At 35.9% G+C, this 21,399-nt stretch overlaps 3 protein-coding genes across 4 annotated transcripts in view; 1 reads left to right on the forward strand and 2 right to left on the reverse strand.

The window, feature by feature from the left end:
• Positions 1 to 21,399, reverse strand: part of LOC113114360 (uncharacterized) — a 575,280-nt gene that overhangs the window by 383,087 nt on the left and 170,794 nt on the right. The gene's annotated exons all lie outside the window — the stretch shown is intronic.
• Positions 6,753 to 15,370, forward strand: LOC113114424 (fibroblast growth factor 2-like). The gene is made up of 3 exons (XM_026281362.1): positions 6,753 to 7,206; positions 10,874 to 10,977; positions 14,317 to 15,370. Exons 1-3 carry the CDS (start codon positions 6,918 to 6,920, stop codon positions 14,500 to 14,502), a joined length of 579 nt encoding a protein of 192 aa, XP_026137147.1. The 5' UTR covers positions 6,753 to 6,917; the 3' UTR covers positions 14,503 to 15,370.
• Positions 15,714 to 21,277, reverse strand: LOC113114433 (nucleoside diphosphate-linked moiety X motif 6; the record flags this gene model as incomplete). Its single annotated transcript, XM_026281372.1, has 3 exons — positions 15,714 to 16,530; positions 17,063 to 17,117; positions 21,200 to 21,277. Coding segments are annotated over 3 exons (510 nt in total), but the record flags the coding sequence as incomplete, so codon positions are not given.

The following is a 21,399-nucleotide window of genomic DNA, read 5'->3' on the forward strand; positions in this document are numbered from 1 at the left end:
TAAATAAATAAATAAATAAATATCTCTCGACTCTCACGTCCACAGTGTCTGTAAATTTACCCAAGTAAGTTACATGTTGTCATTCACACCCGACGAAAACCGCCCACTGATTCTAGTGCTTATGACTGACATGTAAACTGGCCAACCATCGATGAGCGTCTGTACGATCCAGCCAATGAAATTAGCAGGCGGTTTCTTGGCGTGTAGTATTTTACTAGATCAATTTATTTGAAAATTAAAATGGATATTGCAAAATTCATCTTCTTCTTCTTCAAAAAAAGGAAGTAAACCCCCCAGCCAAAACACTTGAACGCCAAGATACAACAGCTTCAGGTATCTGTAACTTTTAATCTTATTATATTTCTTTTTCGGTTTTAAATTGTGTCTGATTTAATGTTACATTTTGAACATCTAACAGTTAACGGTTGCACAGCACAGTCTTTAGGACACACACACCGCTCCGAACTCCCGAACTGATTCAAATGATTTGCGATCCCCAAACTGACTCAAATGACTCGCGATCCCGCTCCAACTCCCAAACTGGAGTCAGATGACTCTAATGATTCGCGATCCCGCTGCGAACTCCCGAACTGCTTCAAATGATTTGCGATCCCCAAATTGACTCAAATGATTCGCGATCCCGCTACGAACTCCCGAACTGACTCAAATGATTCGCGATCCCCAAATTGACTCAAATGATTCGCGATCCCGCTACGAACTCCCGAACTGACTCAAATGATTCATGAACCCGCTATGAACTCCCGAACTGGCTCAAATGATTCGCGAACCGGCTACGAACTCCCGAACCGACTCAAATGATTCGCGATCCCCAAATTGACTCAAATGATTCGCGATCCCGCTACGAACTCCCGAACTGGCTCAAATGATTCGCGAACCGGCTACGAACTCCCGAACCGACTCAAATGATTCGCGATCCCCGAACTGACTCAAATGATTCGCGATCCCCAAATTGACTCAAATTATTCGCGATCCCGCTACGAACTCCCGAACTGACTCAAATGATTCATGAACCCGCTATGAACTCCCGAACTGGCTCAAATGATTCGCGAACCGGCTACGAACTCCCGAACTGACTCATATGATTTGCGATCCCAATAATACACATAAAAGTGTGCACATCGAGAGAAATAAACAGCAGATGTTCATGTTAACAACTTCTTTAACTTGAGCAAACGCTGCTAATGCATATACATTTGTTAATAAAGTAAATAAAACGAAAACATGAATGTTTTAATGCTACTGAATAAAAATAAACGATCCACTCGAAATCTCTGCTCATCATCACAGCCACGGAGGCATGTTGTACACGCCCCCGTCCATTGACTCCGCCCCCACATCAAAACAGTGCCACAAAGAGAGACGTGCAGAAAAGTGAAGCCCAAAGGAAAAATGTCTTCGCAGGCTCAAACTAGACTGACACGCAAAATAAAAGCAGCCTTGCAAATAAATTAATAGATATGACCATGTGAAAATGTGTGTTGCAAAATCATTGCTTTCGCGCTGTTTCATTTGTTTTGCAATTCTTAATTTTTGTTTGCATAAAGCAAATGTATTTTCCTCAATACTTTAAATAAAATGTTTTACATTTGTTTTTGTTTTTATTGTTTTTGTATATTTTAAACAAGGTAAATCTTTCTGATTTATTAAAATAAAAAAGTCACATACATGGATTTTTCTGGGCTAAGCCCCGGATCTCCATTCACCCTAGAACCACCCCTGGCTGAGACTATATGCTTGTGTGTATGCTTGTGTCAGATAAGCTGCTTTGAAGATGCAGATATGAGACGAGAGATGAATTGATCATGTTATCTCACGCACTGAGCGTCTGAAGCGTGATGGAGGGCAGCACACTCACTTACCAGTGTTCCAGGAATGAGGGAGCGACTGTGATTGGTCGTAGTATGTCTGATGTGGGCCAGGCTTCTCTTGAGGAAACATGGAGTCAACATTCAGCTGGCCAATCACAGAGGAGCAAGAGCACTAGTAGGAGATTAATTTATGAATCAAATGCAGATTTAAAAAGAAAAAAGTGCAATAAAGTCACTCATATGCTAATAAATATAATAAAAAACATAATTAGAAAACCTTTAGCTGCTTTAGAAACATTTGTATAATAGAGTTAGCAGAAATACTGATATTTAGATTAGATTAGATTTAGACAGTAGTGCAAGTAATATCAAGTTACTGTTTTTTTGCTTGTTGTAAATAAATAAATAAATCAGTCAGATGTAGTGTTGAAGAAAGCTGTGTGTGTGGTGTGGGGGGTGGTGAGGGATGGAGTTGGATCCATGCACAGGCTTGCAGTCGTGGGTGTAAATCGTGGGTGTATCAATTCAGTTCTGCACAGTATATAAGTTTGTAAGACTTAAACGTAAAGATCTTTTTTATAAGAGTCTTATAAGAGCTCAAACTCTTGCAAGTGAAGAAATTGAGTCATAAGGATTGCCATTTATTCACTACTGTGAAGTCAAATAATTAATATACTTATGTATAATATCGATGTAACAGTGTGTTAATGTATCATATCGATGTATTATATCGATGTAACAGTGTATCGCAGCTCGTGATTGTTTCTCAATCGCATACTTGTTCACCTCTGCACACTAAATCGTTCACATGGCATATCTGCGGTTGTTTCTGTGAGTTTATGAGCAGGGGCGGATCTAGAGAAATATTGATGGGGTGGCACGAAGGGGGCAGTAATTTCTGAGGGGTGGCAACATATGGCAGACGTATATATACTGAATTTAGTCACAGTTATCACAGATTGATGATAAATATATGTGCACACTACAAAAGGACACAGGCTGTCATTTACAAACTTAATCTCATGCAATCAATGTCTTGCATTTGAAACAGTTCATATGAGGAATAAGTCACCATACCCCATAAGCCCCACACACTCACTAATGCATACAGTATGCATCCACATGTCATTAAGAGCATTATAAAAGATTCAGTGTTATCAATATGTCAATTTATTATAAGAAACACAAGATTTTAACATCCAGTGACATTTCCAGCTGAGGAGTTTAGTGTTAATCATCATCTAACTCAACCAGTCAAGAGCTACATTTAGCCTTAGATGTTATATGAATATGGTCCTGAAGAATATGTTTTATTACCAGACAATAAAAATAAATAAATAAACATTATAGGCACAAATACAAATGTACTTTTAGAAATTGTTTTTTAAAAATATGGTGTTATTGTTTTGAAAAGCTTAAATTAAAACTTCTATGAAAACTTGTGTGATATTCCTTTAAAATAATGTTTTAGTATATCTTTTTAAGTATATTTTACTAAGCAATTTCTTACATAATTTCTTTGAGTTAGACCAAACTTTTATTTTGGTGGGTTGTAACTAGAGTTTCTGTGTTTATTAATTAACTATTATTATTAGCTAATAGGAAGTATAGCATATCAAGTATAGCATACTCTACTGTGCAATAGTATTATATTTCTGTTTGAGTTTCTTCAAGTTATACCAAAATGTTATTTTGACAGGTTGTCGTAAAGACATTGGTGTTTCTGTCAGTCTGTGTATACGATACGAATGAATGACGATAATTTTATCAAATGAAATGGTGAAATCCTCTCATAGCGCACTGACGTGCACATGTGTAGCATACATCATGTGTTAATATAGTGAAGAGCTGAAAACACCACGCGTGCTTCTGTGTGTGTGTGTGTGTGTGTGTGTGTGTGTGTGTGTGTGTGTGTGTGTGTGTGGTAGAGCACACATTCCCAGAGACGTGTATTAAAACACCTTAAGGGTTCCCATAAGCAGGATTTATTGTTTTGCTCCCCTTCCTCAAATATGATGATGGAAAAAAACAATAAAACCTACTATAGGGGTGAAAAAATAACTTATATCAACTAAAAATTTATTTTTATTATTTACAAATCACAATTGTAGCTCTCGACATTTACCTGTGGCTATAACTTTATTATGACTCTAATTTATTTTATAGTCTCAAGGATTCAGAAATCATGCAAAAGGAAACTAAGCAGTTTTACTATGATAAAACCATGGTTTATTTCTGTAAGGGTTGTTTTTTGTTTGTCAGTAGCCTAAACAAGGATTTGATTGTCCTGTAAGTGTAACAGCAGCAATCACATGGCATTTGTAATAACATGTACATAAATTGTTTATTTTGTATTTGCCTACATTATGTATTTTAACAGTGTTATTATTAACCAATCATTATTGCCTCATTATTTTTTTTTATATAATGCATTTTAAGCCATTTTAAAGGCTATTGATGGCTTAGATCTGTTTTTATAGCAACAACAACAACAAAAATATATTAAAGTATATTAATACTTTGTAAATTATTAGAGTTTGGGGATCGCAAATCATTTGAATCAGTTATGGGGATCGCGAATCATTTGAGTCATTTCGGGAGTTCTGAGCGGGTTCGCGAATCATTTGAGCCAGTTCGGGAGTTCTGAGCAGGTTCGCGAATCATTTGAGTCATTTCGGGAGTTCTGAGCGGGTTCGCGAATCATTTGAGTCAGTTCGGGAGTTCGTAGCGGGTTCGCGAATCATTTGAGTCAGTTTGGGGATCGCGAATCATTTGAATCAGTTATGGGGATCGCGAATCATTTGAGTCATTTCGGGAGTTTTGAGCGGGTTCGCGAATCATTTGAGTCAGTTTCCGGAGTTCAAAGCGGGTTCGCGAATCATTTGAGTCAGTTCGGGAGTTAGTAGCGGGTTCGCGAATCATTTGAATCAGTTCGGGAGTTAGTAGTTAATTCGCGAATAATTTGAGTCAATTCGGGGACCGCGAATCATTTGAATCAGTTCGGGAGTTTGGCGCTCGTAAATTTTCAAATTGGCCATAACCTTTAATTCGTTGCTGCCAACTGGGGTGGCAGCAGGGGTGGCAAAACTTTCTTTTTCCACCCCGGTAGATCCGGCCCTGTTTATGAGGATTAAACTCACGCCATGATGCTCTCACCCTAAAAAGCATTAGTAACAGTCCAGAGTTCATTCTCCCGCCGCCAGAGGCCGCTGCTCACCAGTTGTTGGTCTGAGTGAGTTTTGGAGATGAGATCACCTGATTGGTCGAGATCAATGTTGGTAACACCATCTGTATGAAACGTAGTAAACAATGCTTGTTAGCAATTGAAAAAATAACTGTAAAGTTAATTTGCATTATTATTATTGTTATGTTGTTGTTGTTGTTTATCTGTTAATTTAGTTCAAGTATGATTTGTGTAATGGTCTTCAGTGTGTGCATGTGTGTGAGAGCGAGTGTGTGTGTGCTGTAGGGTTTGTCATGAGCTATCTTACAACTTATTTTTTTATGCCAAAAATCATTAGGATATTAAATAAAGATAGTGTTCCATGAAGATATTTAGTAAGTTTCCTACCATAAATATATCAAAACTTAATTTTTGATTGATAATATGCATTGCTAAGACCTTCATCTGAACAACTTTAAAGATGATTTTCTCAATATTTAGATGTTTTTGCTCCCTCAGATTCCAGATTTACAAATAGTTGTATCTCAGAAAAATATAGTACTATCATAACAAACCATTACATTAATGTAAGACTGTTTCTTCAGCTTTCAGAAGGTGTATAAATCTCTGGTTTTTGCTCCAGGGTCCACAGAGGGAGCAGCTCTGATCATAAGATTAGAAATATTTGAGCTCAGATCGAGATCTCTGACTGTTGAGATCTTCTCTGAATCTCATGTGTGATCACTGCAGGAGAAACATCTGAGAAGCATTTCATCTCCTCCGCTTCATCTAACTGCACGCAGCCTCAGAGAAACTGAGATATCAGAGAGATCTGACAGGAAGTGCTTGTGTCCTGTTGTGAGGATTACAGCCAGATGTTTACAGCTACAGGAGACCACACCCACAACACATTACACTCGTTATATACATACGTGTGTGTGCGTGTGTGTGTGTGTGTGTGTGTGTGTGTGAAGGTTTGAAACCCACTGTAAACAAATAAATAAATAAATACATTTCAACAAATTCACTATTTTATTTATATTGTATCATTTTATATTTTTCTTTCAGTTGTAGACATTTTAGTTGCTTAAAATAATAATATAAGAAATAATATAAAGCTAAATTCAAATATTTAAATAATTAAAATGAAAAAAAGCACATAACAAACTTACTAAAACTTAAACTATTAATATTGTTTATGGTCACTGAAATTCAGCTCAAATTAAAAATGAATGTTATGTTGAAGTATTAACATCACTAAAACTCAAATAAAATAAAGCTATGTTAAAATATAGCAGTCAAGATTTGAAATGTGAATTTGTCCTAAGACAAGAATGAATTTGGGAAACTTTGATTAAATTATCTCCTTCAAATGTTGACCGAATAATGAATTAATTAATTAAAGCACAAAACAAAACACATAAAAGTAAACTATTAAAAATTATTTTGGTGATAGAAATAAAGCTAAAATGAAAATAGGCTATACATTATTACAATTATTACATTACTATATTACAAATATTAAATATTAATTAACTAAAAATTAACGTGTAAAAACTTAAATACATATTTTTTGGTATCGAAATTAACTATAATGGAATACAAACATTAGATGAAAAACATTTTGCCTTTTACAACTAACTAAAATAAAATAAGTCGATGTAAAAAAAAAAAAGTTATGAACTAATAGAAATAGCAAAGGCACATAACAAAATATATTGTTTCAGCATCAGGGATGGAGCTGGGAATGATATTGTGCTCATTGATCATATTTAAACACATTCTGTTGTGAGTTTGTGAGTGAGATGACGGAGGCTTTGGGACAGGACTAGTCCACCCCCCACCCCTCTCTCTCTCCCGCTCACACACACACACACACACACACACACAGTGTCCCGCAGCTGGAAGAGTTTCTCCGCGCTGTGATGAGGCTCCGTGGCTCCGGGGAGCGGCGGAGGGAGACGGGAGAGACGGCGGAGGAGGCGCGCGGAGGCCGTGGAGGGGCTCCGGAGACGGAGAAACCGAGAGAGAGAGCGATGGCGGCGGGAGGAATCACCACGCTTCCCGCTTTACCGGAGGACGGCGCCAGCGGAGGCTTTCCCCCGGTGAACTTCAAGGAGCCCAAGCGGCTTTACTGCAAGAACGGCGGCTTCTTCCTCCGGATCCACCCCGACGGGCGAGTGGACGGCATCCGCGAGAAGAGCGACCCGCACAGTGAGTTCCGTCCGACCCCGAGCCCGAGCAGACAAAGACCCTTTATGCGTCTGATGAGCACCAGGCCCTGGTGATGATGATGATGATGATGATGATGATGTCAGATTTCCAGGTCCACCTTCAGTCTCTGGGTTCTTGCTTGTTTCCAGAAAGCGTCTCTAATGTTTCAGAACGTGTTGGTTCTTTCTCAAAGTTGTGAACTTCGTTCCTCCAGTTAACCTTATAACGCAGGGTCTGTTTGGGGCAAGCAGTCGTTACTCAGTATTTTAACCCGATCTCAAGAAATTGCGTATCAGTAGCACGAGTTATTGCACTAGCTATAAACGCAGAAATTGACTCCATATGATGCGTATAATGGATATCATATGCGTGCGAAAACTGCGTACACCCAAGTCAGTTTCTTCATATCAGTAGCAAGATCTTCTGTTTGTGAATTCGGCGCGTGCTATTTATACGCATTTTTCGGCTAAAACAGTATTATAGATAATCAGACACTTCCCATTAATGAGCGAATGTGAAAAATGCATTTACGCCTTTTAATTATTCAAAATGAGAAATTCTTTGAAATTTCAGATTAATCAACCACACACACACACACACACACACACACACACACACACACACACACACACACGAAAAAAACAACAACAACAACAGAAAAACTCTAATATATCTATCTATCTATCTATCTATCTATCTATATATATATATATATATATATATATATATATATATATATATATATATATATATATATATATATATAATTTTTTTTTTTTTTTTTTTTTTTTTTTTTTGCTATTGATGAAGTTTTATTTAATTATCATTTTGTGAAATTTGCAGTATTAGCACATATATTTTAGAGAGTTACCAGTATCTGCCACATAGGAAATTAATGGAATTTAATTAAATTAATTTCCTGTGAATTTATCACTCGTGATTCTCAAAAACTGTCCAAAACAACGTCACGCTGAAAGTTTAACAGAATAAATACCTTTTACTCTGGGAGTATGGGGTCGGCGGCTGTTCGGTCCCTGTACGTCCGGAGCAAGAGCCGGCAGTGAGTCAGACCTGTTCCCGGTGCATGTCGGACTCCGGCAGGGCTGCCCTTTGTCACCGGTTCATAATTTTTATGGACAGAATTTCTAGGCGCAGCCAAGGGCCGGAGAGTGTCCGGTTTGGGGACCATACGATTTCGTCGCTGCTTTTTGCGGATGATGTTGTCGTGTTGGCCTCCTCAGACCAGGACCTTCAGTGTGCACTGGGACTGTTTGCAGCCGAGTGTGAATCGGCTGGGATGAGAATCAGCACCTCCAAGTCTGAGGCCATGGTTCTCAGTCGGAAAAGGGTGGATTGCCCACTTCAGGTTGGTGGAGAGTTCCTGCCTCAAGTGTTCAGGTATCTTGGAGTCTTGTTCACGAGTGAGGGAAGGATGGAGCGGGAGACTGACAGACGGATCGGTGCAGCTTCTGCAGTAATGCGGTCGCTGTACCGGTCTGTCGTGGTGAAGAAGGAGCTGAGCTGTAAGGCAAAGCTCTCGAAGTGGCTAGGGAGAGGGAAGTCTGGGCGTCTCTGCTTAGACTGTTGCCCCCGCGACCCGGCCCCGGATAAGCGGAAGATGATGGATGGATTAAAAAAAAATCATCTTTTTCCTTAACCTTATGTCTCTTTAAAAAATAAATGAACACACATTGTTCAGAAATTGTGTTCAGTTTTGAAAAGTATTACATCATGTGATATCATCCTTATTTTTCAACGTATTAAAACAAAGACTGGTGAGTGAGTGTAAATGAAAAGTAAATCTTCAGTTCAGTCAAAAAAGAAACTGAAACAATGACGTCTTTTGTTTGGGTTTAAAAATCCTGTTGTTAGGGGCGACCATTGAGTGACATTTGACAAACCCCGCCCACTCCACGCTTCATTTCTTCTGAGCTGAGCCTCTGTGTTTGTCTCTCTTAACATAGTTTACCTCATTTCAGACAGTAATCAATCATATTTCTTACTGTTGAAAATAACAATGGAAAACATTATCAATAATGCAAAAATGAATGCATTTACTAACAGAGAAATAAATTTTTTTACATTATTTATTAGATAAAAATACAACGGTTCGCTGTTTTTTCATGTCAGCTCTGGTTCAACTAATAAAATATAAACAGATGCAACTTCTGATTTTAAATGTGTTGATAATGTTGAACATGAACTAGTTTCATAGCTCAGTTTAATTCATGTTATCATATGGAACCACATAGTGTTATTGAAACGCTTTAACACACAGACTTCCATTGCAAATATGATGCATATAAATTAAGTGTATTATGCATACGTTTCTCAGTGTCTTCAAATGGAGGTTCTGTCAGGTTTAAGTCTTTTTGGGACAGATCTGAACCTGAAATATGGTCCAGTAGATCCAAACACACACAGTGATGGTGTTTTGTTGAGTGTGTCTGTCTCTCATGGCATTAGTCTGGATGCTGTAGACATAAACACTGAATGAATGACGCCACTCATCAGCTAACGACAAACTCATTAATCACACACACGTTCTTGTGATGTCATGATCTGAGCGTCTCTGATTTAATCTGATCCCAATCAGACTTTCTCAACACTGAACAAACCTGTGCTTAGAAAATCATCTCTGAATCCCTTTAAATCTGTAAAGAACCATATAGCAACTCACTATTTGGGCACTTTTTTTTCTGTGGCTATAAAATATATTATCATCATTTGTTTTTATGCAGTGGAATTGGTTGCACTATCAAACATTGCACCTTCAGATTCGCTGAGGTTTATTTTTAGCAATAGCCAAAAAAAAAAAAAAAAGCATTGAATGGGTCAAAACTATAGATTTTTATTTTATGCCAAAAATCATTATTCTCAGTCACTTTGGTGCATTTCTCAAATCAGAAATGAACTTCTCAAAACTGCTCGTACAACCTCCACATCATCTAGTCATTTATACACATCACAAAACCAGTTTCTCGTTCTTTTGAACAAGTTGCGATTGCTTTTGTACATCTATGCATTAGATTACGCACATTTATCTGCGGTTTCCTACAGTATCATTTCATAATGTCATGTCGCTCAAAATGTATAATAGTTTTCTGTGCAATAGTCTTACCCTCAAAACATCTAGTATTTATTTCATCGTATAAGTCATTAAATGCAAAATGGTTAATCTAGTTTATTTTTATTTTTACACATTATTATTAGACTTTTTGTCAATTTGACATGAATTGTGCAAGTGAATCTTTACTAATGAAGACACAAGAGTTACAGATTCTGAAAATTGACTTATTTTCATCTTTGTGCCCATATTTCTTTTTCCTTTTCTATATCACAATGACATTGTAAAGGTTTTTTTAAACGCAGACAGAATGCATGTAACTAAGCTACAGAGCATAGTTGTGTTGAAGTATTATGTCCAAAGCTTGCATACTATGATACTACATACTCAAAAGTATGCACCTTTTCCTCACAAAAAGAGTACATCGTTTTAGGGCACAGTATTAGTAGGCGAACTGAGACACAGCAGTTGTAAATAGAAACAACTGATGCACTTCACAAAGTGTGCACACAAACAAGTGAGCATATGAAAGGAGCTGTTTAACAGTGTGTGTGTGTGTGTGTGTGTGTGTGTGTGTGTGTGTGTGTGTGTGTGACACAGTTCGGCTGCAGCTCCAGGCCACGGCCGTCGGTGAAGTGGTGATCAAAGGGATCTGTGCGAACCGTTACCTCGCCATGAACGCGGACGGACGACTGTTCGGGACGGTGAGACGCTCTCTTCATCTGACAGCTCTCAGGCTTCATCTAATTAATTAATCTAATTAGTCCACTTCGTTTAGGAGTCACACTTGCCTCTTTAACAGTCAAAAGTGACCGAAGCCTTGAAATGTTTTTTTCTTTTTTAAAGTAAATCAATATAATACATTTTTGTTCAATAATATTTTTTGATTATTATTTATGAACTTGAGGTAATTTTATGATATTATACAATATTTATACAATTTTAATGAGCTATTTTCTCCATTAGAATTAATATATATATATACTCTGTTTTAATGTGAAATATTGATTTTTTTTTTAAAATAGTAAAGACATAAATTATATATAATTTATGTCTTTACTATTTAAAAAAAAAATCAATATTTCACATTAAAACAGAGTGACCTTTTTTAGACATAATTTCTTCTTTTTTAGGTTTTGCATTTAGATATATATCTAGACATTTTAAAAGAATTATTTTTTGTCAAGGTTTAGATATTTTTGGTTTGATAAGTATCAGGTTTTACATTCTGATGACAGTCAAACGTTAAAGTCTTGTTAGAAAGAATACACATATAGAGCATTTTTGTTACTCTGTATTTAATAATTTAAAAATCTAACAAAATATGGAATGGATGGTGATAATTCAAAACACTTTATTCAAACATTTTGTATTTAATATTTTATTCGATGTAATTCAATAAATGTTAATAAAAGTACAGAACGTTTTTTTACTTTAAAACTAATAAGAAATTACTGTATGCAAATTAATGATATAAAAATGTTGTTGAGGTGTTAGTTAGGGGTCCGGGGTCCACTGAAGGGCTTTAGAAAACTTCTGAGATGACTTAAAATGAGACCAAACATACAAACATTGTATTTTCTGTTTTCAATTGAATCGTAGTTACATTTTAAATAATTGTGTTGTTTTGTCATTTTTATTAGTTTTTTTATGTCCACAATTAGTTTTTATTAAGTTTTAGCTTTAATAATAAATAAATAAATAAAAAGAAAGAAATTGAAATGCGAACCATTGCTTTTGAAACTAGCTAAAAAAAAACACACATTGAAGTTTTTGTTGATTTTGGTTTGTTGTTATGTAAAATGCACAAAAATAGTAATTTTAGATTTTATATTAAATATGCATGTTCCAAAACAATTATTTTTTTCTCTAAAACTGCCAGCAAATCAAAGCTAGATATCTTAGAAAATAAAGTTGTGTTCCAAATTTGAAGTTGATATCTTAAAAAATGAGCATCCAGTAATCTTTCCACCACATGAAATTCGCTTATCGTTTATTGCCAATGCAGTCATTTTTTACCAAAAAAACAATACAAAGGTGACTTTTATTTCGTTCAAGGATCTTTTAACCTTCTTGAATCATGTCCAGGTTTTTTAAAAACAAATGATTTTATTGCATTGTGGTTCCTCAAAGAACCTTTTATTTTTTTCTAATTGTTAAGAAAATGTGAATATGAATAACCTGTTTACACTGTAAACAACTTTGGAAAGGTTCCACAGATGTTTAAGTTTCTTCATGTAGCCATCAATGGGAATTATTTTTAAGAGCGAAGAAACACCTTTACTCGTTTATAACATCCTGTTTGAATCTGAAACACTTCAGATAGCGTTGGCTTTAACCTGAGCAGCATGTCAGCATCACAGAGGTCACATTAAACAGCCACACATTCCTGTCAGGAGACGATATCCAGACGTCCGGCTCAAGCTGAGCGGGAAAACAGAGAATATTCCTCTAATAAACGCCAGTTTCTCTTGTGGTTGACAATAGACAACAAACACGAAAAAAAATAGAGATCCATCCAATAGAGATGATCACCAGGTGTAGTTCATGTAGCAGAAGAAACACATCAAATACAGAGAAGATGTGTTTTAATTGATCTGATCCAGCTTTTACCAGTTGCTTTTACCAGTTACACGCTGATTACATATTTTAAAGTAAAAAAAAGGTATTTAAGCTAAAAATGCATAAATATATAAATGTACAACTGGAGCTACATCGATGCATGTTAATGTCTCAGGTCTCAAACGGAAAAGCTTAGTAACTTCTATCTTTTATAATTTTTTGTAAGAAATAGTATTTAATGCTTAAAGAAGAAAATGTACAAATTGAGCTACAATTGTGCGTTAATATTCTCATTAGTGATGAAAGTCTCTTTGTTAAAAATTACAAAATTCAAAACTTAACTTTAGCTATTATAAAGCTGATTATATGCTTTGTGCTAAAGATATTTATTTCAATGCTAAAAGTGCAAAACTACAGTTTTAGCTACAATGATGTGAATTAACGAAAGACTAATGACAATTAAACTTCAAAACGTTTTAACTTTTACAAGTTGTTAGGCCTATAATGTAGTAAAAAAAGATGATTAAAATACAAAAGAGATCGAAATGTTCAGTTTAAGCCTCCAAATGATCCCACTGGTGATGAGAAGCGCTCTGTTAAATATTTCCAACTTCATATTTTTATTAACTTTAATTACCAATTGTTATGCATGTTATATTTTTTCTAGTGATACATTGTGTATGTATTAATGTTAAAATTGCAAAACAGAAATAAATGTACAATTTGAGCTACAGTGACGTGTTAATGAGACTTTCATCAGTGTTGGGTGTGTTTAGCTTGTGTTCAGTTCTCTGTGTTTGCCGTATTGTGGATTATTAAAGGCTATATGTATTCCTCTTCATCTTCTTTGTGCGTTTATACTCTCACTGTAGCGTGACACCAAGAATATAACTTTAGGGTTTTTGTTATAAAAAAACAAAAACAATCCCAGCCCAGGCGACAAAAAGTAGCGCAAAAGTAACACAATTCGTTACTTTCCATTAAAAAAAGTAACTAAGTAACACAATTCATTACTTTTTCATGGAGTAACGTAATATTGCAATGCGTTACTTTAAAAAGCAACATCACTAATGACTACAATTAAACTTTTTCAAACTTTTGCAAATTATAACGTGGACTATATTTTCTAGTCGGAAAACAAAAAAGTATTCCATGTTAAAAAATAAAATTGAGTTACGATGATGTGTAAATGTTTATATTTCTGTGGTAAAAATGGTATTTATATAATGTTCCCACCCCACTATATTTCACTTATGTGAAGTAAAAACTTACAAAATTTGGATAATGTTTTCAGAAAACAAGACATATGTTAAGTCATTTTGTCTTTGTTTTGTCATGTCATGCTGAATTAAGAATTTGTAGACAAAAATACTATTTTTTTTTTTTTGGTGTTTTTTTTTTTTGCAGTGTATGCTACATTGATGTGTGTTAATGTCCTCTCTCTCTCTCTCTCTCTCTCTCTCTATGTCTCTCTCTCTCAGAGAAGAACAACAGATGAATGCTATTTCCTGGAGAACCTGGAGTCAAACAACTACAACACGTACCGATCCCGAAAGTATCCCGACTGGTACGTGGCTCTGAAGAGAACAGGCCAGTATAAATCGGGCTCGATGACCGGCCCGGGCCAGAAGGCCGTCCTGTTTCTGCCCATGTCAGCCAAGTGCTGATGGAGAGATGCTGTCAAACACAAACCAACCTTACACCGACACACGATGAGCTCATCCGGGCCGGAAAAACACTTCCATCTAGGAACGCTTCCCAAAGAGAAGCACTTGGAGAGGAGTTCAGGGTTTATTAGTTTGTGTTCAATCACCGATATCCTCAGAAGAGACTCCAAATTCTTAAATACTCTTATTACTCCACTATAATTACTCGAGGAAAGGCATAGGGTTGGTTCGGAGAGTCACTGATCTCTCGCAGGAATGTTTTCCGTTCGGCTACAAAATGTGAGTTGACTCTAATGCTGCTTCTTTATGGAAAACGCTCGTATATGCAAGTATTTCTAGACTGTATTTTAGAAAAGGGATTTGTAAATGCAAAGGTTTGCTTCGATGAAGGGATTCATAGTACACCGTGAATGTTTTTCGTAAAACTTTATTCTGTTTTTCATATATAAGGTCTTAGCTGAGAAGAACAGTCATTGTGCGAGCGACAGTAAGATTAAAAGTAACAGTCTTTTGGGGGTTTTTAAGTTAACTTTTCTAAAAACTCAAAAGCTCCAGGCAGATTATGTGAGGTAGCGTATTATAAAGTTATCAAACTGGTCCATCTGCAACACACTCTTGGAAATAAAGGAACATTTGAGCCGTTTTTAAAATACTGCATTCATTATAGCACCTGAAATAATTCTGGTGTGAATCTCATGAAGAAGTCATGTGTAAAATACAGAAAAATTAAGTATTTCTTCTTAGTGCTGTTATTGTGAAAAATGTCCAGCTATTACAAATATTATTGTGATATATATTTAATTCAAAGGTCATTTATAATATATACACAATTGTATTTAATTATATGTTTTTGCATGTCACAGTAAGTTACTTAGAAATGCAAAAACATGGCTTCATTTTCATTATTCAAACATCTCTGTTTTGATTTTTAGGTCAAATAAAACCCAGATATTTCTTAGATATTTTAAAGATCGAGTCTTCGTGAGATTTAAAGCATTTCCAGTTCATAACGTGACCTTTATTTTGAAGAGTGCCTTGTAAAAATTAATAAATCAAATGTATTTTTGCTTTATTTTCAAGTACAAATACATTATCTGTTTTATTTTTGTCAGTACACTTTAAAAAAAAAAATAAAATCAGGACACATTTAGAGATACATAATGACCTTAGATTATTAGGTTTTGTTTTCTGAAAAATAATAATAATAATAATAATAATAATAAAAATAAAAATCAAGTTTTCTGAAAAGAAAAAAAAAAAATAAGAGGAATCTTGTTTTCCCTTTAAATAAAGTTTATTTTTCGGACCCCACTGAATTTAGGTTTTAAGCATATGCATTCATGTATTTTTCAGAAAACAAGACTAACCCTGGTTTCACAGACAAGGCTTAAGCTAAAGTCTAAATTTAAGAGAGCAAGAAACTTGCACTCACTGATCTTAAAATATATCAGTCTTTGTTTGGATGCACATCAGTAATATCTTTTTTCTAAGGCACGCTTATAAAAACACTTTACATATCCTAATTAAACTGTGCCTTAGTCTAAGCTCTGTCTGTGGAACCAGGCCTAAATGTCTCAAGCCACTGTGCTTCTCCAGTGAATGTATCTTGATTGTACTGTACTGAAACGGTTTAGTGCGGTGTGGAGTTGCTCTATGCCGTCTCTGGCAGTCGTCTGTGGTAGAGCTGATAGAAAAGGCCGGAGTAAACGGCCGGCATCTGCTCCATCGTCAGGTCGATGTTCTGGAAGCCGTTTTCCAGTCCGTACAGCAGGAGTCTGGCGACGCGGCTGGTGACCGGCGTGCTGTCGCTGGTCTGGGCCAGTTCAGTCAGGTCCAGCCATTCGCAGCGCAGACACTCGTGAGGGCAGAAGTCGATGTGGAAGGAGAGCGGCCGGAGTCTGCAGATCAGGTACATGTCGGACATCCCGAACGCTCCCGGATGATTGTGCTGCTGACGGACGCTGAGGAGCGAACAGAATTGAGATCGGACGCCCGTTTCCTCAAAAACCTCCCGGACGGCCGTCTCGCCTGAAATAGAGCGTCCAGTTAGAATAGAATATAAAATAAAACAGAGCAAATATAGTGTAATGATATTAATACAAACAGTATTCTTCCACCAAAAAATATAGTTCCGCAGAGACCGTTGTGGTTGCCGAGCAACACACAGATGTAAACAAAGGTGTGTGTTTGTAGAGTAATATACAACAGCTTTGAACGCGGCTCAGCCAATCAGAATCAAGGACTGAAACTATCTGTTTTTTATAATCCAAAATAAACTCTCCAATCTCTTTTTTGGAGAAAGCTTTTGTGATCTACGCAAAGATGTAATCGATAACTATTTTGTTTATATACAAGTCATTGTTTGACAGAGAAGGAATATTTTTATTTGAAGAAGGTTATTTCAGTAACTGAATGTCTTGAGAGTCTCATATATTAGATGATGTTCTTATAAATGTAAGTTTCTGCTTTTACTGCTTTAGCCTCGTGTACAAGAATGTTCTGTTGTGATTGAATTTAGATTCAGTTTAACATCAGTTCTGGATCTGAATCTGAATCTTACCGATGTTTTCTCCAAGATCTGACAGACCACCGGGAAACTTCCAAGCATTCGTAGTCTGAGAAGGAAAGAAAAGTCATGTTTAACCCGTGCATGTTATTTTAGCTGTACACTTAGCTGTACTTCTTAGAAATATATTTTTATGGAAATTAGTCGTTTTATCTTTCTGCTATTTTATCGTTTTCATTCCACATTCACAGATTATCTAAATAGTATTTATATCTATCAACACAATCTCAAATATTTTCATAAAAATGTTGTCTTGTAGGGTTTAGATTTGAGAGAGTACAAAGTATTTCCATATTGAGTTTTAAAAGAATATAGAAAATGCTGCTAGTTATGAATGAAACATTGATTCTTACTCGAGTCGTTTTTGGTCAATTAAAAATATATATATACAGTGTAATGTAACAGCTTTAAAGGTTTGTGACATGAAAATCTTCTGTACTATCAATAAAAATCAACCAGTATTTTTGTGGGCAATTAAGTCTGAAGAGTGTATTTTAATTTGCAAATGAATGAAAAGAAATCAGTGTATTGAACATCAATGAAAATTTCTTTAACATTGTTTTCTAAATACTATCAATTTGTAGCTCATAGTACCTTACATACTGTTTAAAAGATTTGATTTTTTAAAATAAATTAGCAAAAAAAAAACTAACAAAAACAACATCAACAAAAACGTAAACAGGAAGTATTAAAGAGATTTGTAGTTTGTTCCTTTTTCCTCTTTCATGCTCTCCATGTCAAACACACACAACTCCTGATTGTTTTCACCTGTGTCTTGTTAGTCTATTACGCCGAGTATTTAAGCCCTTGATTTTTCACTATTCTTTGTCAGGATTTATTCATTGTTTGTATGCTTAGGGCCCTGATCACACAGAATGCAGTATTTGCAGTGAGAGGCGTTTTTATTTAATTGTTCACCTCGCTGCTGCATCTGCATCTGAGTGCCTGAAGTTGAAAAAAAAGCGCCCCTACGTCATTTGTTTTTTTTTGCCATTATCCAATCGAATGAATGGCCTTCCATTGTGATGACGCTTTGCTTTAAAGCTTATAAAGCCCTGAAAGAAAGTCTGGAAACTACTATGATGGAGGACAAACTTTAGTTGTCTGTCATGGGTTACCCAAAGTAGTATTTTATTTTTAGGAGTCTGTTAACATGGGAGTTTACTAAACAGCAAAAAACAAAGATTGTAGAGCGCTCGTGCTATAATCCTTCAATTAGATTGACACAACAAAAAAATTCAGCCTCGCATTTTCAGACCTTAAAAAATTGCGTTCGGTGTGATCGGGCCTAGGATTTATCGCTGTTTCCTGTAATTTGGGATTGGTTTGAATTATTTTAGTTCCTAGATACATGTGTTAATGATTTTGTTGTTTTGATAAACTTGAACTGCATTTGGATCCAATTCCCCCTCGTCTGCAAACCCATCATCTGCAGTGAATGGATGCCATCAGAATGAGTCCAAACAGCTAATAAAATATCACAGCAATCCAGTCCATCTGTTCACATCTGGAGAATAAATCCATCAAGACATTTTGAACTTTTAAACCTCAAATTTTAGTTAAAATGTTGGATTTGTATCATCTTTCGTCTTCTCCAGATATTCACTGATGGACTGGAGTGCTGTGGATTATTGTGATGTTTTCATCAGACTCTCATTCTGACGGCACCCATTCACTGCAGAGCATCCATTGATGAGACACTGATGCAGTGCTACATTTCTACAAACCTGATGAAGAAACACACTCATCCTGATCTCAGATGATCAGAGGGTGAGGACATTTACAACACATTTTCATTTTTAGGGTGAAATATTCCTTGTAATTACTATTTCACCTTATAGTGCCGTTTACATTAAAGTATTGGATTAGTAAGTTAAGAACATTGAGATTCACAGGGTTTGGGACGCAGCCGAGGAGCTCATCTTATTGCTTTAGAGCGCATTGCAATGTGTCACTGTTTTCCACTGGTGAAAGATGAACCGCTCAGCAGGGGTTTAATCATTTCCACACCAGAGAAACATCTCCATGCAGGATAAATAAGTCCTCTGATACTCCCAGAGATATTTTAAACCGGAGCACGCAGGCCATTTTACCAGTAAATGACGGCCGTGACGCAAGATAAAAGCTGCTGGCTGCTGGATTAAACAATCCTTTGAGTTTCCGTCCAAGAGCTGCCTCCAGCTCAACCCAGCTGTATGTTTAACTGGGAAACACTCTCCAGGACCAGGCTGAGGTTTAACAAGGTTACACAGAATCCAGTAGCGAAGGAAATAACTAGACGAATTTCACTTTTAGCCACAATTTCAACTTTTTATCTCTTATGTCATAATTATGACCTTTTGGGATAACTGACTTTGTATGTCAAATTTCGAGTTTGACTTATTTCATATCTATGACTAAGCAGGCCTGTGTCATAATTGTGTTTTGTTACTTGTATCTTAATTGACATTTTGCTGTAATTTTGACATTTTTATTTCATAGTTATGACTGTCATAATTTACATTTTTGCCATAATCTCTCACTTTTTATACCATAATTGGGTTTCTGTCTTCAGTTTTTACAGTGTGCCATCATTTTTTTTATCTCATAATATGACTTTTTGCAACAATTTTGACTTAGTTTGCCATAATCTCATTATTACGGAAGTTCTAAGCGGCCATGCATTATCATTTTTTTTCTTTTTGTTTTCTCATTATAACGACTTAATTTTCTCGTTGTCTCGACATAACGAAGTTCGTTTTCTCATTATAACGACTTAATTTTCTCGTTTTCTCGACATAACGAAGTTCGTTTTCTCGTTATAACGACTTAATTTTCTCGTTATCTCGACATAACGAAGTTCGTTTTCTCATTATAACGACTTAATTTTCTCGTTGTCTCGACATAACGAAGTTCGTTTTCTCGTTATAACGACTTAGTTTTCTCTAAGAAGTTACAAAACTGCGCCAGCAGGTGGCACTATAGACCTAAATATAACTGATGGGGTGTTGTCTATCCACTTTACTGTACGCGGACCTTCCTCGTGATCGCTACAGTTTGTGCAGTCTTCATTACTGACATTTAATTAATTCATAAATGTTAAATGCTTGAATCAATATGAATATTTTGTGTATTAAGTTCCTGCTAGATGCATGAGTTTCACCAACGCGTTCTGTGTCATAAAATAACTGCTTATCAAAACCAAGGTTGACATCACTGTATTCAGTTTATCTACAGTAGGATGGGATTTAACGATGTAGGCTGATGTGCTTCTTTTCCTTATTACTTTTTATTACTTCACTTTTAAAGTTGAGTTCGTTACTATAGCAACAGTAAAAACTGGTATGTCGTTATAACGAGAAAACAAACTTTCGTTATGTCGAGATAACGAGAAAAATAAGTCATTATAACGAGAAAACGAACTTCGTTATGTCGAGATAATGAGAAAAATAAGTTGTTTTAACGAGAAAACGAACTTCGTTATGTCGAGATAACGAGAAAATTAAGTCGTTATAACGAGAAAACGAACTTCGTTATGTCGAGATAAAATAAGTCGTTACAATGAGAAAACGAACTTCGTTATGTCGAGATAACGAGAAAAATAAGTCGTTATATATGAGAAAACAAACTTTGTTATGTCGAGATAATGAGAAAACGAACTTTGTTATGTCGAGATAACGAGAAAATTAAGTCGTTATAACGAGAAAACAAAAAGGAAAAAAAATTATAATGCATGGCCGCTTAGAACTTCCGTACATTATGACTTAGAATGACATAATTTTGACTTTTTCATCTCATAATTACTACATTTTGCATTATTTTTACCTATCTCATAATTATGATTTTGTGTGTCATAATTTAAACTTTTTCATCTCATAATTACACCTTAGGATATTATAATTATGACATTTAGGCCTGGTTTGACAGACAGGTCTTAGACTGAGCCATGATTAGGCCATAGTTGAGTTAGGACATTAAACTCATTTTTATAAACATTACTAGTGTGCTGACTCCATGTTTGTTGACGTGTGCCAAACACAGACATGAACCTGTTTACATCAAACTAAAATAACTCCGGGTCTTTAAGCAGCGCAGAGTGTTTCATCAGACACACGAGAGACGTCAGTGTTAGAAGTGAGATTGATTGTGTACCTTATTTCTGTCCTGGACAACAAGGACTTTGCCGTTGGATTCGTCCACAACAGCACCTTTAAACAAGACCACGATAACTCATTAATTACACAGAGTCAACCAGAAAAAACACCAGCATGAGTGTGTGTGTGTGTGTGTGTGAGAGAGAGAGAGTGGTTTTATGTGACCCACTCCGGATCTCAACTTCCTCCTCTACGTGC

This window comes from Carassius auratus, chromosome 14 (genome assembly GCF_003368295.1).
Source record: "Carassius auratus strain Wakin chromosome 14, ASM336829v1, whole genome shotgun sequence".
Taxonomy (NCBI): Eukaryota; Metazoa; Chordata; class Actinopteri; order Cypriniformes; family Cyprinidae; genus Carassius; species Carassius auratus.

Bases quoted from the DNA above. Each gene is read 5' to 3' on its own strand.
- LOC113114424 (XM_026281362.1), top strand. From the start codon at position 6,918: ATGAGGCTCCGTGGCTCCGGGGAGCGGCGGAGGGAGACGGGAGAGACG. The intron at 7,207-10,873 runs GTGAGTTCCGTC...TGTGTGACACAG, and splicing joins CGAGAAGAGCGACCCGCACA to TTCGGCTGCAGCTCCAGGCC. The intron at 10,978-14,316 runs GTGAGACGCTCT...TCTCTCTCTCAG, and splicing joins ACGGACGACTGTTCGGGACG to AGAAGAACAACAGATGAATG.